This window comes from Vanacampus margaritifer, chromosome 9, assembly GCF_051991255.1.
Source record: "Vanacampus margaritifer isolate UIUO_Vmar chromosome 9, RoL_Vmar_1.0, whole genome shotgun sequence".
Lineage (NCBI taxonomy): Eukaryota > Metazoa > Chordata > Actinopteri > Syngnathiformes > Syngnathidae > Vanacampus > Vanacampus margaritifer.
In genome coordinates this window covers 27,148,881-27,165,975 of record NC_135440.1, presented here as the reverse complement: position 1 = coordinate 27,165,975, position 17,095 = coordinate 27,148,881, and the positions used below count along the sequence as shown (strand labels likewise).

The 17,095-nt window shown below is 41.4% G+C and overlaps 1 protein-coding gene across 4 annotated transcripts in view; it reads left to right on the top strand.

Moving 5' to 3' along the window:
• Positions 1-17,095, top strand: part of cadm4 (cell adhesion molecule 4) — a 216,733-nt gene that overhangs the window by 172,124 nt on the left and 27,514 nt on the right. For all 4 annotated transcript variants that reach the window (XM_077574809.1, XM_077574807.1, XM_077574806.1 and 1 more), the window contains 3 exons: positions 7,259-7,546; positions 8,877-9,038; positions 11,832-11,922. In XM_077574809.1, coding sequence (XP_077430935.1) covers positions 7,259-7,546; positions 8,877-9,038; positions 11,832-11,922 — 541 coding nt within the window. The remainder of the gene's footprint in view (positions 1-7,258; positions 7,547-8,876; positions 9,039-11,831; positions 11,923-17,095) is intronic.

The following is a 17,095-nucleotide window of genomic DNA, read 5'->3' as shown; positions in this document are numbered from 1 at the left end:
TTTTTCTTTTTCTATTTATTTTTTCTCCTTTTTTTTTCTTTTTTCCCCTTTTTTCTCTTCCTGAAGTTGCATTATGTGAAGTCACGTTCCATGAAGCCGCGTTGCTTAAAAGTCACGTTACATAAAGTTGCGTCATGTGATGTTGCTTCGTGAAGTTGTGAAGTTGGTGACGCGAAATCAAGTCACGTTACATGAAATCATAATGTGAAGTTTTGCTCCACGAAGTCATGTGACGTGAAGTTGAGTTATGTTAATTTGCGGGAATTCACAATATGTCATGCGATACAGGAAGTTGGTTACGTGAAGTTGTTTTATGTAAAGTCACATTACATAAAGTGCCTTAAAGGTGCATTGCGCAGTTTAAAAAGGTAAGACTGTTTTACTCTGACTGCACCGCTCAGCTTTTATCTTCCGGACCCTGCACACTCCACAGTTTCTTTGGGCAGGGAAGGGGCGGAGTTTTTTCTTTCCTCATTTGAAGTCATGTCTTCGTTATTGAACTGTGGCTGTCGCTTTAAGACCGTGCACATACTCGCACGCGCACCGTGAACAAGCCTGACACAGAGGCTGCAGTTACGCTTTGGGCCAGAGGTGGCAGTCGCGAGTAAAAAAAAAAAGTGACAAACCGCACAAACATGTATTGCGTTACATTATCTGATTTGTGTTACGTGACTTTACGTTGTGTTGAAGGAAATTGCAAGACATGTTTGTGTGTTAAGTTGCAGTGTGCTAATCTGGTCATGTGATGCTACGTTAGTGAACTTTGGCGATTTCCTGAAGTTGCCTCGTGTGACGTGGCGTTGCATCACGCCAAGTTGCGATGCGTGACACCGTGTTACATTACGTTGCGTTATGTCTCATTCCAGTACTCTGTTGCGTTGTGAATTGTTTTTAAACTATTAGCTCCTCACAAATAAGAGAATTGTAGCAATCAATTAATCATGTCTTACATCATTTAGCATGAAGCAGAAAAAAAGCTTTCCGTTTTGTTTTGATGAATTGATTTTGGCCTGTTCCTGTTTGAGTTGAAGTTTCCTCGGCCTAGAATTTCAACTAGTCCAATCCCGCCATCTTACAGCATCAACCATGAAACAAGAAACAAATTCATCAGCCTACAATTTATTTAGCACTTTCTTTGAACAGTCGGAATTTGTAGCATTTGCGCGCTCCGCTGCGCGCACATCGAGATGCAAATGGCTTCACTTTGCCATTTGAGCCTTTCCTCATTAAAAAGATAACCAACGAGTTAATTGAGGTGACTGTTTTATTTCCCAGCCAAACTATGTGACTGCTTTTAAAAGGACAGTCCCTGCACCGTTAACCCCAAATGATGAGTTGAGGACGCGCCGCAGCTCTTTATTAGAGCACGGCCTTGCTGTTGCGCTCAAATTGTTTTGTGACCACTGTTGGATTCAGCCGAGAGCCTTGGGCTACGTAAACAGCACTTTTCCCCTTTAATCACTTCTTCTCAGCGAGCTAATGTCGCCTCTGAGCGCTGCGCGCGAGGAGAAAATCAGGATGTAAACGCAAAGCCCGCAGAGCTAAATATTAGCGCTTAACATTAAATGTCATTTAGGATATTGCTTTTATTAAAATGATATTTCATCTCCAAATTGACTACATTTGTATCACCATTTGTGCTCGTCCTTTCGACGTGAGGCCAAGTTTCGGACAAACCTTCTTTATATTGTAAGTCCTTTCTCGAATGGTTTTAATATTTAATACAAATTGGATTTCGCAAAATGAATGTGTATTTGTAACCTTACCAAATAATAGGCCTTGGAACGCTTTTATTTTGAAGTTGTTCCCGGCAGCGTGTCGTGGCGAAACAGCAGACTTGACTCATCTTCCAATCTGTGTTTGGCGTGTGTTTATATTATTGACATCAACAGCACAACGACATCCTGAAATCCCGTTCAATCACCAATTAAGGGCGCAAAAAAAAAAAAGACTTGATTACACCGACATTGAATCGCATGACGCCTGTTGCCGGAGTTCAGCGGCGGCTACATTGTTAGTGGCTAGCCGCGTTAGCAGCTAACAGTGCTCAAGTGCGTACTTATATATATATATATATATATATATATATATATATATATATATATATATATATATATATATATATATGTATACTGGTCTCATCTCACAACCCAGAGGTTGTGGCTTCGATCCCAGGTCATTGTGACCATGTCGAAGTACCCTGATTAAGTTACTGAACTGAAGTAGCTCCCCAATGTTGCGTCATCAGTAGGTCAAATGAGTAGTAAAAGTGTCAAGCGCTTCGAGGGCCTTATAAGGTGGAAAAGCGATATATAAATCAAGTGCCATATTTTTCATTTCATTCCCGAATACCCAATTATTCGATCGAATTTTCAGTAGGATATCCGAATGCCAAAATATTCGATAGCTGCAGCCCTAAAATGCAGCCTTGAGATACACGTGACCCGTTTTACGTGTTTTTCGAGACACAAACTGTCTTTTGGCAGATTTTTTTTTAATTTGCCTTGCATGTAAATATTTATAAGCGCTCAATGAACTCAACTTACTTGCGTATGTAAAACCCCCTCATAGGCCTCGCGAAACTCGGCCTAGCTTAGCGCTAACAAACACTGCAAAAAATCTCCGTTTGAAAACTCCTACGTTGACAGCGGCTTTGTCACTGGATTCCCACACCAACATGTCTTCTACTAGACTAAACCACACACATCAAAAATCCAGCACTGTTCAATTTGTTTCTTGATTCAGTCATTCCAAAAAATCGGAGCTGTATTTTCGTGGTGAAAAGCAGCGGCCTTGGCTCACGCCCCATATTGCAAAATGTTTGTTACGCAAATGAATCTGGTGTTCGTTGAATATTTTCAGCACTTATTGTGCGTTCCCGCATGTGGCTGTAAACAGGTAATATTTCTATGAACATTTTCCCATTAAATATGCATCAGTTTCCGATTATTTACAGCGCATTACGTTCCTGGCTGCTTTCATATTCATCGTCTCCGCCGCTCTCTGTCTCATTCAAGCGTTCCTAACGTGTTGATTGGACTAAGTAGCTCGACACCCTCGCCCGCTAATGCGTCGGTTTAAGTGAATTCACGGTGAAGACTCTCAGCACAAGAACATGAATGCCAGCCAGACGTTAAAGAAGATGAAGAGGGCTTAAAGGGACCTTCCTCGCCTCAAGTCATCTCAAATGATCGCACGTGTTGCGAGAGCAGCTTTGACGAACGGCTAGCTTTTGAGCTAGCATCCCGTTCATGTGCTACCACTTCCGTTTTGGGGGAAACCGGAATCTCGTCGCAAGCCCACCTGATGGTTAAATACGGTAAAGTATTAAAGGAGAGCCGAGCTGCGTGTGGACTTCGGATGGGGGACGAAGCCTCATCGAAGCCAGGAAGGCCGTAAAGGACTTAAGCAGAGAAGGGCAGGTTAGCGAAGGCGAGGCGAGGGAACGGATAACGAGGGGGTGACGGAAGCGACGCCGGTGAAACATGAGCGTGGACGAGCCTCGTCGGGGAAGTTTGCCGGCAACGTGAGCGGCATCCGTACGAGGCCATCGCTCACTCTACGGCTCTTCCAGCCGTCCATCTGCCGCAAAACCCCGCGGGCCGCCCGGTGTGTTTAACTGTCCAAATAAGAGCATTAAATTACACCTCCTAGTTTACGAGCGAGCCGCCGCACTAGTGGCCGTGAGACTTTTTTTTTTCTTTTTTTTTTTATGGGAACGGAGGGCAAAAGCTGCCACAGAGTGGCGGAGCTGACCAAATGGACGCTACTCAGCATGCAAATGAGGCCGGACCATAAAGAGGAACTTGGACTCGGGCGGCAGTGTGACATTTAGTTGCCATTTAGTGTAGCGATGGGGGCTGTTCTCGAACAACTGCCGTGTTACCAACAAGCCATTCAGTTAAGTCCATCCTGGTATAAAAACAAAAAAACAACGTTAACCCTTAACCTGACTTGTGCCTACACAGACGGGTGTGTAGGCAGGATGTCGATAGCTGAGCCGCTACATTAGTTTCCATGTCCTACATTTTGTGTTCTTCCTTCTTGGCAGAGAGTTGATGAGTATTATGGGAGAAAATTTTTACGTTATTCTTTTTGAATTCGGGCTTGTGTTATTGAAAATTACCTGTTAACTAATCAGCGAACTGAAGTGTTTGTAACCAGTGCACTTGATACCTGAAAAACAAAAAAGTGCTATGACATCCAAGAAAGTCACAGTAATGCAGTGTCATGTCATGAACTAAAAACTAAACAACAACAAAAAAATTAATTAAATAAAAAAAAGGAAATTAATGGACTAACAATGTCGCCTAGCGAGTAGTCAAGCCCCCGGCGGCCATCTTATGTTGCCACTCGCTTCAAGTTAGCGCACCTAGCTTGAATACATTGATTTCTGTGCTGGGTTTACATGTGATTTTTAGTCTCCACGGCAAAAATATCACCGTTCGTGGCGTACGGTTGTACCGATAAAGTCTGTGAGAAGCGCTACGTGCACATTTCATCGGTAAGAATGCAATTATAAATGTTCTCATAAGGTGTATCTCAAAGTGCTAGCCAAAGATTCAAATAGTCATCAACAATGAAATAAAATTTGCTGTGAAATGTAAACGTGACCTCAGTAAGTCAGGATTCATGATACCGACTCATCTTGACTCTGTGTTGTACAGGAAAAAAAAACACGCACCGATAAAGAAAGAGACATTCTACACGCTATCTGTGACTATGACTGAATGTGTGACTTCAAAAGGCGGGCCAGGCCTTTTGAGTGACGTGGCACTCCGTGAATCAGAGTCTGTTGTTGAGTTTGGCTGCTAAGTGGCTAACCGTTAGCCACTCCATATGTTGAGTGAGTTTGTGGCAAACTGCAGGTTGCGTGTGATCATGTGCGTGTATTTATTTTGTTAGCTTTGCTCAATTAATTGAGTGATGGAACGTTCACCAGCGGCTGTCCATCCTTCTACGGGTGGAGTAATTACATTCCATTCTGGCTAGCGCTGTTATATTATGCTATATTAAATTAGCTAACAATGTTTCTGCAGTTGTGTAACTTAAGCTAGTTGTACTTTAGGCACTTTAGCTTTGTAAAGTTCACACTACTTTAATAAAAGTGTGAAATGATACCAAATTTGGGAGATTATCTCGCAGTGCATGCAGTGTTTTTTTTAATTTCGTTTTGACTTTTTATTTTAAAATGTACGGTTTCTTTTAATTCGTTTTTAGAGCAAGTTTGGTCGTTTTTTGCATGCATTGTTTTAGTTACGTTTTTTTGTTGTTTTTGTTTTTTAATATAGAAAGTATTTGTGAAGGGCAAAAGTTCACAAATTGTGTTATAGAGAAAACCAAAATTTTCAAACAATAATTTGAACATCATTCTTCAATACCAAAATAAAATGAAACCCGAAAGCTTGTGTATGATATTGACAAAGACAAAAATGCACTACATTTTCATTCTAATTATAGTTAAAATTAGTTTTACCAATGTCATTTGTAGTTTCAATTTTTTAAGCATTTTCTTTATTTTATTTTATTTAGTTTCACGGAAATTAGTTTTCAATTTTTCGTTCCTTTATTTTGTTCATTTTCGTTAACTATAATAACCTTGCTCCGAGCGCACCGATAATCCTTCTGACGTGTCCCGGGTCCGTGTTCTTGCCCACTTCCAGAACTTCCCGATGTCTCGCAACAATGGCGACCGTGTACCCTGCCAACCTGTACTGTCGGTGGAAATTGGAGCGAACACGTCCATCCCCTCAGCCTCTATTTCTGTATTATTTTTCCACCCCTCGCCTGCCACATTACATAGCTTTATTAGTTTATTTGACTTGCCCCGACTTCTCGTGTCGGCCTCTCCCGCGCACACAAAAAGCAATATCTTCATGGCGGCGTTGTGACGAATGAGGCTGCGAAGGAGGCCTGGCGGCGCCCCATCAGGAGGCGCCGTCCCCCCCGGGCCACAAAGCCCAAACAAAGGGAGGCAGGCAAAATAAAGGTGTCAATATCCAATCATTCCCCAAAGGTATTTACATGAATCGAAAGACATCGAGCCGGTTCTGCATTGTTGCTCGCAGCCTTTCTCGTCGTCTCGGCGAACAAAAAGAAAATTGTTGCAAATTCGCCGCCTCTAATCTTCTTTTGTTGTCGCCTCGTCTTCCCAGTCAGCTATTTTGCTACGTTCAATGGTGGCTTTTAACCGGCCTCTAACTTTCTGAAAATGTGATTATTTACCCCAAAAAGTTGCGCTAATTTGACATACTTGGAAAAAGAATGGATGACTGGGAACATCTTTTTGTCTTTTCTAAAATACACGCTGATGTTACAAATGCTCCTGTAAAAAAAAAAGAAAAAAAAAAAGTCTTTTCACCTCAATACAAAAACTTTGTTGAAAGGCAAAAAAAGGAACTTTGTTGAGGATTTCGATTAGATGCAAGAAATGCAGTCGACCCGCTCAGGATAAAAAGTACATTTTTATAGTAACATTTACTTTTACTATTTAAAACAAATATTGCATTATTATGTCTTCTATACTTTTCATTTTAAAACCAATAATGATAATGAAAAAAATATAGAATACATCATAATACTACTTTACACCCTTCCTTACCTTATTATCCGATACAGCTGTTACTTTATTTCAAAGAAAAAATTGTACTAACAATAAGCAGTACAAAATATTAATATACATACACATTTATTCCTATATACACTAATACATTCATGTAAATTAGATCAAGAATCAGTGAAAAGAAAAGAAAAATAATCAACAACTACAAAAGACAAAGCAAAACAAAATCGTATATATTATATTAGCGGTCCGCATCTCTCCGCAAAAGACGGTTCGATACGGTTTTCGATACGTGGGGTGCAAAACAATTGGAGAACGGTTTGATTTGAAAGTGGAACGATTTGATTCACTTTGACAGTGTACGATGTCATGACTTTTTTGCCGTCATTCTACATACATTCAAATGAACTTGTCAGTACTGTAAAAGTTTTAAGTTTCCTTTCAAGATTCACAATACATATCTCTATATATATTTCAAAGTGGAACAATTCCATTCAGTTCGGCTCGATGCATTTGCATCATTTAATTAAATTTTTAAAAAAATTCTGCTTAAACCGGTTATTGTTACACCCCTAATATAAATACATATTTATATGGAAATGTCCAAATAAAATGATTAGTTTGCCATGTAATGATCATTGTGACAATAAGACTGCTAGCATGAATCGTGACGATGTCCCGGTTGTCCCCCTCCAGCCCTGAAGGACGACCGCTTCCAGATGGTGCTTTTCACACCGCGGCTGGTGCGCATCACGCTGACCAACGTGAGCGTCTCGGACGAAGGCGGCTACTTCTGCCAGCTCTACACGGACGCCACGCACCACCAGGTGGCCACGCTGGCCGTGCTGGTCCCCCCGGAGACGCCCCTCGTGGAGGTGAAGCAGGAGGCGGTGGAGGGCGGCGAGGTGGAGCTCAGCTGCGTGTCGCCGCGCAGCAAGCCCGTCGCCACCCTGCGCTGGATGCGCAACGGCCGCGAGATTCCAGGTAGTGCCGTGGCGCCGCAAATGCTCCGATGGGTGGGCAGAGGTTCAAGTCAAGTGGGATCATATAACGCTAGCCTAGCGGTCTGCAACTTGCGGCTCTGGTTTGTCCCACTCCTGTGGCTCCCCGCGGATCTCTAAAAATAATCATAGAAATAGTAGAAATTAATATGTTTTTTTTACATATTTCTTTGTATTCATTTTTTTGCATTTTTTGGATAAAAGATTATTCAAATGAATTAATGATTTCGATTAAATAATTACATTTAAAAAAATCGAAATCAATAATTAAATATTCAAGTCCAATTTTTAAATGTCAAAAAAGAGAGATGAAAGGTGGATGAAAAAGGTTTTAAAATTATCTAAAAATTTCCAAAAAGGAAGAGGAAAAGTGGAAAATTACCATAAAATGTCCATAAAATGTCCATAAAATTGCGAAAAATGTCAGAACTAAATAAAAAAAAGTTAGGAAAAAAAACTCAAAAAGTAACCATAAAATGTCCACAAAATTGCCTCCCTGAATCTGAAAATGTATTTATTTATTTTTTTTAAGAAAATGTTTAAAAGGTACCTATAAAAATGTCAAAAAAAACAAAAGAAGAAATCCAGAAAATTAACATAAAATGTCCCCCAAATTGACAGAAATTCAGAAATTTGACAGAAAAGTATAAAATGAAAAACAAAGTTTGAAAAATTACAACAAAAATAAAAAAATAAATGTAAAAGAAAATGAATGTCTATGTATTGGCTGATGCAGTACATTATGCTAACACTAACACACCGTTTCCTTCATCACAATCTTCAAACGTTATGCGGCTCCAGCTAGATCGTTTTTTTGGGGGGCCTAAAATGGCTGTTTTGACAATAAAGGTCGCTGACCTCTGCACTAGCCTAATAGCATCGTAGTCTGATTGACTTGGAAGAATTTATTTGACTTAGTTGATGTGTCTGGTGAAAATGTTGAGCTGTTCCTTGTCACATGTTAAAAATGACAAATCATAAAGTGCCTTACGCCTGTCGAATTTCCCAATGGCTTCATCCTGGCCCTTCGGCCCCCTCCTTTATCCATCTTCACCTCTCATTTTCCTCTCCCTCTCACACCTACAGCAGATGCGCCCCGTTGATTCATCATCCGGAAGCTGTCATTTATAATTGACCTGAAATATAAATTCCCGTTCCCCCCTCATCTTTCTCTCTCCTGCCCACGAGCGCTCGATCGCTCCACTGCCGCGACCTGCCGCTCGCCTCCAAAAACTCGTCCGTCGCTCGCTCCTACTTCTTCGTCTTTTGAACCGTCGTCACCCGCTCTCCGCTGTCTCCCTTCACTCCGGCAGGCGTGGTCTCCCAGCAGGACAACGGCAAGACGGTGAGCGTTTCCAGCACCATCCGCATCCCCGTCGAAAGGAAGGACAACGGGGCGGCGCTGAGCTGCGAGGCGCTCCACCCGGCGCTGGCCAACCAGAAGAGGATCCGACACTATCGCTTAGATGTGTTCTGTGAGTATCGGAGATGTTTAGTTTTGATCTGTCATTGGCTGGGGATTGAGGAATCATTTGCATATGATTTCCATATTGAATGAAGGTTGCTGCATGCTTTGAATGGGGAGAAATAGCGCCATCTGGTGAACAAATATGCTAAAATCATTTAAAAGCCAATTTTGGGAACATCGACTTCACACCGATCGGATCGGCTGAATCGGGATCAGACCATATTTAGCATTTTATACAAAACTAAATTAGTGAATTGCTTTACTCTCTTAATTTGCCCGAGATCGCTTCCACAAAGTAAGACTTTACATGTTATATTTAATGTTTATCAGCATTTATTGAACGTGAAAGTTAAAGTTTTTAAAACATATTTCTGATCGAATCTGTTCTCGGTTTTTGTTTTGACACATTGATTGCTGATCGGCCCCAAAAAAAATCCTGATCATGTTACGACATAATTAGTGTTTAGTTGTACGTTGTCAAGCTAAATGTGTCCACTCTGTCATCGTGAAAGATCCACTGATAGGAAAACCTTACAGAAAAAATGAAATATTTGTTCAAAAGTGCACAGCTTGCTTACTGAATCGGGAAGTAAAGGTCTACCCTGTGCTCAGTAATTGCAAACATTAACTCATTTGCTCCCAAAAACATAAAAAAACGTTCTATTTTAAATATCGCTATTGTCCTAAAAACTTATTTAAATACGTTTTTTTTTATGTTTTTTTTTATGCCAGAGCATACAGAAGGCTTTGATGCAGCCTCTGAACTGAAGAGAATGCATGAAGCAATGGTAGTTGTTACAAAAGCGGGCCAGCAGGTGGCAGCAGAGTATAAGAGATCAACCAGGGCCATGTTGAAAACAAGCTCTTTTCTGCAGTGTTTTCAACAGGTTTGTGAATAATGATGAAACTTCGCTATATTCTAATGCTAATTGATTGATGGAAATATACTTTTTTTTTTCTGATGAAATAAGAGACTCTAATCTTTCTTTTGGCAGGTGTTTTTATATTATGTGTGTACTATTGTTTTATAGCAACAGAACACAGTATTCTGTAGGCCTTGCAAAATCAGTCCAAATCCAGTAAAACAGCCGGGAGCAAAGGGGGTTGCTTCAGTGAAAATGGCTGTGATGAATGACTTAGTGAGAAATGTCCACCTTTTCTGCAATCTCACATATTTTGCTTTTTGCAAGTGCGTTGTCTACTTGCAGTTTGTTTATTTATGGTTAATTTAACATTTAATTAGTATAATTAATACTTGGTTAAATGGTAAAATGTTGACTTTTTAGGGCAAGTCTCTCTAAGTGAGAGTCCCATTTGCCTTCAGTCAAAGTGAGCGGAGCATGTTTTGAAAATCAAAACCACATTTTCATTTCAGCCAATTTGAAAACACACGTCAGCCGAACGAACGACATCCGTTCTACTTTTTCGCCATTGAACCGATCCTGTTTTGATGAGGCTTTTGTCACCTCCGTCTTTAAACACACGCTCCTTTTATCCGTTCTCCGAAACAGTCATTATCATAATGTTCTTTGCCTGACTGATTTCAAAACATAGATGATTCCATTTGTATTGCTCCGACGGCAGCGGCAGTAATTTGTGTCAAGATCGCAAGCCTCGTTTTTCATGGTTACGACGCCGCCTCTTTATTGGCCGGGCGGGATTCGAGCTGACGGATATTCGGCGCCGAAGCCGCTCTCATTAAAAGCCAATTCGTACAAGATGTTGTGGAGCGGCGACCCGCGGCCCCGTCGGGCGCACGCTCCTGCGCTTAACGGCGAATGCCCCGTTTCCTCCGCGCTTGAAACTCCGATGACTTCATGCAATCGTCAATTGGCTTTGAGTAATCGCACACGCTCTCGTTATATTAAGACAAATTCTATATCTGTGTTCACAAATGCTAAATGTCAGACAATAAGACGTCCATTTGTAACCATGAGATGCCGTTTGAGTCCCTATAATGCGATTCAGCAGTTTTCATCTGTGTTGCTTGACATTTATTTCAAATTTGGATTTCAGGAGGCACGATTGGCGAAGCATTTTACATTCTGACTAATGATTTATTTTGTGCGATCAATAAGAAACCTTTTTTTTGTTGTTGTTGTTGTAGAAAAACAACAAAACTAAGCTAGACGACCACTTGGGATCACTGTGTGCATCCTTGCAGATGTTGGGGCAGGGAAGTGGGTGGGTGGGGGGTGAGGGGGGGGTGTCGTTAACTACCAATGTCACTGTGGAGCTTCAACTTCTCATGTCCAAATTTGGTATTTAGAGCCGTGACTCCCAACACTCTGGAAGTCATAAAATTGTATGTACATGAAAAATTGTTATTCATTCCCTACAAATAGTTCTTTATCCTCTGCAAAGAGTGGCTAATATTACTGGTGTGCTGAGAAATGAGCCGTACATGATATCTGTATGTCTGTCTTATGATGGCCCCACAGTTGAGCGCACCACAGGGTGTGACGCAGCGCAGTCTAAAACCAACACAAACTGGAATCATCCAAATCAAAAGTGTGGTTCAATTGCAACTGCAAGTCATGTCACGAGTCACAATTAATTGTTCGTGCAGTCGTGTGCCAGCGAACGCGACAATAAACTGTGACTATTTAGAGCATTTTACATGCTAAACAATATTTGTTTCTCATCACAGCAACAGGGAATACGCCAATGTCTCTGCTCGCTGCTTGTCAGGTCGTTGCCTTGGAAACTGATGGCAAAGACGCCACAAGCCACATTTTGTATCCCGTCTTCTCACGTGTTTTTTTTTTTTCCCTCTCTTTCTCTCGGTCGTTGGTTCCAGTTGCGCCGACTGTGAGGATCCAACCTCCCGCTGGCATCTTGCGAGAGGGCGACTCCCTCAGCCTGTCCTGCTCCGTCGTCGCCAACCCTCTGTAAGTCCTCCTCCGTACCGCGCGCACCCGCAACATTGAGTTGCACCCGTTGACCAAGGTAGCATTTAGGAGCGATCGGGAAAAAACCTTCTTGAATTGATTCTGAAAATAATACTAAAGCTTGCTTGATGTTTCAGACAATTGGTTACAACGTTCGCGTTCAAGGTTGTTATGTGACAAATGTCATCAGGAAAACAACACATGCCGCCGCATATCTAAACTTGGGTCATTTTGTATAAAACAACCTAGAAAGTTGGGTCAGATCATCCACTTGGTCAGTTTGACCTGCTTTTTGGTCAAACATTGAGTCATTTTCTATAAAAACAACTTGGGTTAATTTGACCTCACTTTTGGGGTAATTCTGTGTAAAATTGTGTACTTGGGTCAATCTGACCCAACTTTCTGGGTTGTTTTATACAAAATGGCCCTTTTTTCCTCTTTTATTTGCTAAAGTCCCCCAAATAGTCGGGTCAAATTGACCCAAGTACACGATCTGACCCAACTTTCTGGGTTATTTCATACAAAATGACCCTCTTTTTTTAACCCAAATTTGGGTCAAATTAACCCAAGTTGAGGATCTGACCAAAATGTAATGGTTAGTTTTATACAGAATTACCCCAAAAGTTAGGTCAAATTAACCCAACTTTCTGGGTTGTTTTATACAAAATGGCCCTTTTTTTCCCCTTCTTTTATATTTGCTAAAGTACCCCAAAAGTCGGGTCAAATTGACCCAAGTACACGATCTGACCCAACTTTCTGGGTTATTTACCCAAATTTGGGTCAAATGAACCCAAGTTGAGGATCTGACCAAAATGTAATGCTTTGTTTTATACAGAATTACCCCAAAAGTTAGGTCAAATTAACCCAACTTTCTGGGTCGTTTTATACAAAATGGCCTTTTTTTTCCCCTTCTTTTGTATTTGCTAAAGTACCCCAAAAGTCGGGTCAAATTGACCCAAGTACACGATCTGACCCAACTTTCTGGGTTATTTACCCAAATTTGGGTCAAATGAACCCAAGTTGAGGATCTGACCAAAATGTAATGCTTTGTTTTATACAGAATTACCCCAAAAGTTAGGTCAAATTAACCCAACTTTCTGGGTTGTTTTATATAAAATAGCCTTTTTTTCCCCTTCTTTTTTATTTGCTCAACGACCCCAAAAGTTGGGTCAAATTGACCCATAAAGTGGATTAGTCATTTTTGATCCATAATTGGGTTACTTTTGACCCAATTGTTTTTAAGAGTGTAATTAATGTGATAACTGCATTATTTTTCATGAACAATTAATACCTTTAAAAACCCATTTTTAACAATCATGGCTGAGTTTACTGACCAAACCCAGAAAACAGGTGAGCCGTGATTGTTTGTTACCTTTTTCCTCAACGCAGGTGATGTCATATTGAGTCAACAGCAAGTGGAAAAATGTGTTTTTAAAGGTATTGTTCATGATAAAAAAATGTATTAATTCTAGACCAAATATTCCAATTTTACTGCTGAAAATGGCTCAATGAGTCAAGTATCCCTTTAAATACGGACGTACTCGTTGATTCCCTGTTGCTGCAGAATCAATCGAACATTGCTGACATTTCATGTGTGATTGACGGTTCAAAACATTCTGATCCCGGTTTTATTACCTTCTGCAAAAGAGCTCGAGTTGCCCATTTCCAATAACAAAAGTATAAATCAAGATTTCAAACGGAGATAACAAACAACGCTCGCACTTCCCGCTGAGGTGCGAAGAGGTCTTGGCTGTTGGAGCTCTTAAAGCCAAGCCCCCCCCCCCCCCCTTCTTGGCTCCTGGTCCACTCCAGCACCTCCGCAAAGCTCCAGGAAGCCGATCTGAGTCTGTTTTTTTGATAACTCCAGAGCAGCTTCCCAAAAAGCTGCTGAACTTCACTTGAAAACACATTCCTCCTTCCAATCTGGCAATTCCCCAGTTTGTAGTCTGTAAATGTGTTGTTGTTGTTGTTGTTATACCGCAACGGATTATAGTCAACCTCTGGGGGATACGTTGCACTCCCACAATAAGTGAAAATCCGCAATATAGAGAGAACATACTGTATGATATTTACACACACACACACACACAAGTGCTTGTTGTGTTACTGTAAAAAATGAATGAAAATTGCTTAAAGGAGAAATCAACAATAATAGGTTCTATGCAGCCCCACTGGTCTGAATATGGTATTCTAGTTAATATTGTGTTAGTGGAATATAAATTATGAAGCAAAATCCAGCCGTTTTTATCCATCTCAGGGGGCGGCCATTTTGCCACTTGCTGTCGACGGAAGATGACATCAATGTTGCTCGGGTCTCAGGTAACAACCAATCACAGCGCAGCTTCCGAAAACAGGTGAGCTGTGATTAGCCGTTGCCTGAATCCTAAGCAACTGTGATGTCATCTTCAGTCGACGGCAAGTGGCAAAATGGCCGCCCCCTGAGATGGATTAAAAACAACTGGAATTTGCTTCATAACTCATATTCCACAAATGTAACATTAATCAGAATGTCATGTTTAGACTAGTCAGCTCACATATAACATATTATTGTCAAGAAATGTTTAAGGTTGACTTCCACTTTAAAAATGTTCAATATAGTGGACGGCAAATGATGAACCACAATATAGCCCAAAGAACGAATTCTTTAGTTGGCCTCAGTTTTTTTTACAAGGTCAAGATGAACCGCGTTGGTATGTTACAAAATGCGTTTCTGTAGCAACGGCCGCCTCAAGAGTGATTGCTGCTCTTCTTTATCGAATAAGTAATAATGAAATAGTACAGTAGGGCTGTTATGAAAACCTTACAAATTAATAATCACTTCATATTGCGCGCACGTAATTGCCTCAGCACTTGATACATAGTTTATACATTTTTCTCACATTATTTTCCGACTCTACAGCGAAAAATGCTACAGGGTGTAAATATCCACACATATATACGTGCATACGCGTCCATGTGCACAAGCCACCGGAAATTCACGAGCAGAAGTAAACAAACAAAGTCTCCAAGTGGCCACTTGACGGTAAAGATTTTCTTCCGCCATGTCGGCAATCTATGCACGACTTGACACTTTTTTTTCTTCAGTAGCTCAAAACAAACGACACGATAACATCAGGTCATCAGGTCTGTATAGCCTCCGCACACAGATGTTCGAGATGTTCCGGGTTCGTGCAAATCTTGCGCAACCTCACAAGATGCTCCCTCGTGATTGAAAATCCTTCGCTTTTGCGCGGGCCGTTACGAGGCCACTTGACTCATGACGAAGACGATTCCCCCTCTTTGAAAAAGAATTCCTCATCCCACCTGTCAATTTCCCCTTTTTTTTCCCCAGCTCTAATTGTCTCCCTAATTATTCTAGCAACGGAGTCCATTGTGACACTTGAGAGGAGGCTGGTGCACCTCCCAGGGTGCGCCGCCATTTTGGTAATCCCACAATGAGTGGCCCGACTGTGATCGGCGTATCGACTCAAGCTTCTGCTAAAGCTTTGCAATGCTTGGTTGGGGACACTCGCTGTGAGTGTGTGATGGCCCAGCGGGCCCCTGTGGACCCCTGTCACACACACGCGCACGCCTACGCACACACACGCACACACGTTACAGTCTTCAGTGACACCCCGTTCAATCCCTGTCAAGCGTTAAAGACCAATTAGTGGTCGAGGAATTAGAAGAGGACGCTGATGTCATTCCGCTTGACTGGCTTCTTTTTAGCTGTCGTATGCGCGTGCGGTGCCACAAGTCTCTTCTGGTGACCCGACTTGGACTAATATGGCTCGACGGAAGTGTTGTGATTAGACCCAAAAGTTTTTTGCGCCTGAGCGTGTGTGCACGGCCAAATCGGAAAAGTTTAATTAAACTTTCCGAGGGATTGGAGCTTTGGACGAGTCGCGGCTGCCGTGTGTGCCCGCAAGCGCAAGCCATGACACACAGCCAGCCGCAGCTTTGTTCAGCAGGGCGGCGCTGTAATCCTCACGCCTCCTGTGTGTACACGCGCGTGTGTGTTCTATTTGTGCATCCGTGTGCGTATTTCGAGCCCGCAAATTTGGCGCATCCGAGCCGTAACGGAAGACTTTAATCCGCCGCGCACAACGCAGTCAACCGAGTGATCGTCACATGGCGTCTGATCGTCTTTGATACTGCGAAGGCATCTCGTGACGGCTGATTAATCGGAGAGATACTTTAGCTGTAGGTGCTGCTGTTTTGGTTAGCGATGGCGTCAGCATTTGAGTCTTCAATGTCCAAATTCACAAATGTGGTGTATGACAGAATAAAGGTCTGCATGACAATAGAAGAGTGACTACAGAAATAAGAGTGGCTATATTACAGGACCAGAGCAACTAACAACTTCATCATCATAAGATACATAGCAACTGACAACGTCATCATTCCAAAAACCGTAGCAACTAACAACTTCATGATCATAAGGGATATAGCAACTGCACAGCACCGACCAAAATAAGCGTTACTAGAAAAGAGTGACTATTACAGGACCATAGCAACTGCAAAGCAACTAACAACTTCATTATAAGGGACACAGTAACTGCATAGCAACGTACAAAATAAGAGCTACTAGACAAAAGAAGAGTGACTATTACAGGACCATATCAACTGATAACATCATAAGAAGGGACATAGTAACTGACAACTTAATCATCAAATGTGACATAGCAACTACAACATAAGAGTAACTCTTACGGGGCCATAGCAACTGCATAACAACTGACAACATCATCATCGCAAGGACTATAGCAACTACATAGCAACTAAAAAATAAGACTTACTAGACACAATAAGAGAGAATATTACAGGACCATAGCAACTGCATAACAACTGACAACATCATCATCACAAGGACTATAGCAGCTACATAGCAACTAAAAAACAAGACTTACTAGACACAATAAGAGAGAATATTACAGGACCATAGCAACTGCATAACAACTGACAACATCATCATCACAAGGACTACAGCAACTGCATAACAACTAAAAAAATTAGACTTACTAGACACAATAAGAGAAAATATTACAGGACCATAGCAACTGCATAACAACTGACAACATCATCATCATCACAAGGACTACAGCAACTGCATAACAACTAAAAAAATAAGACTTACTAGACAAAATAAGAGTGACTATTACAGGACCATAGCAACTGCACATCACCTACAAAA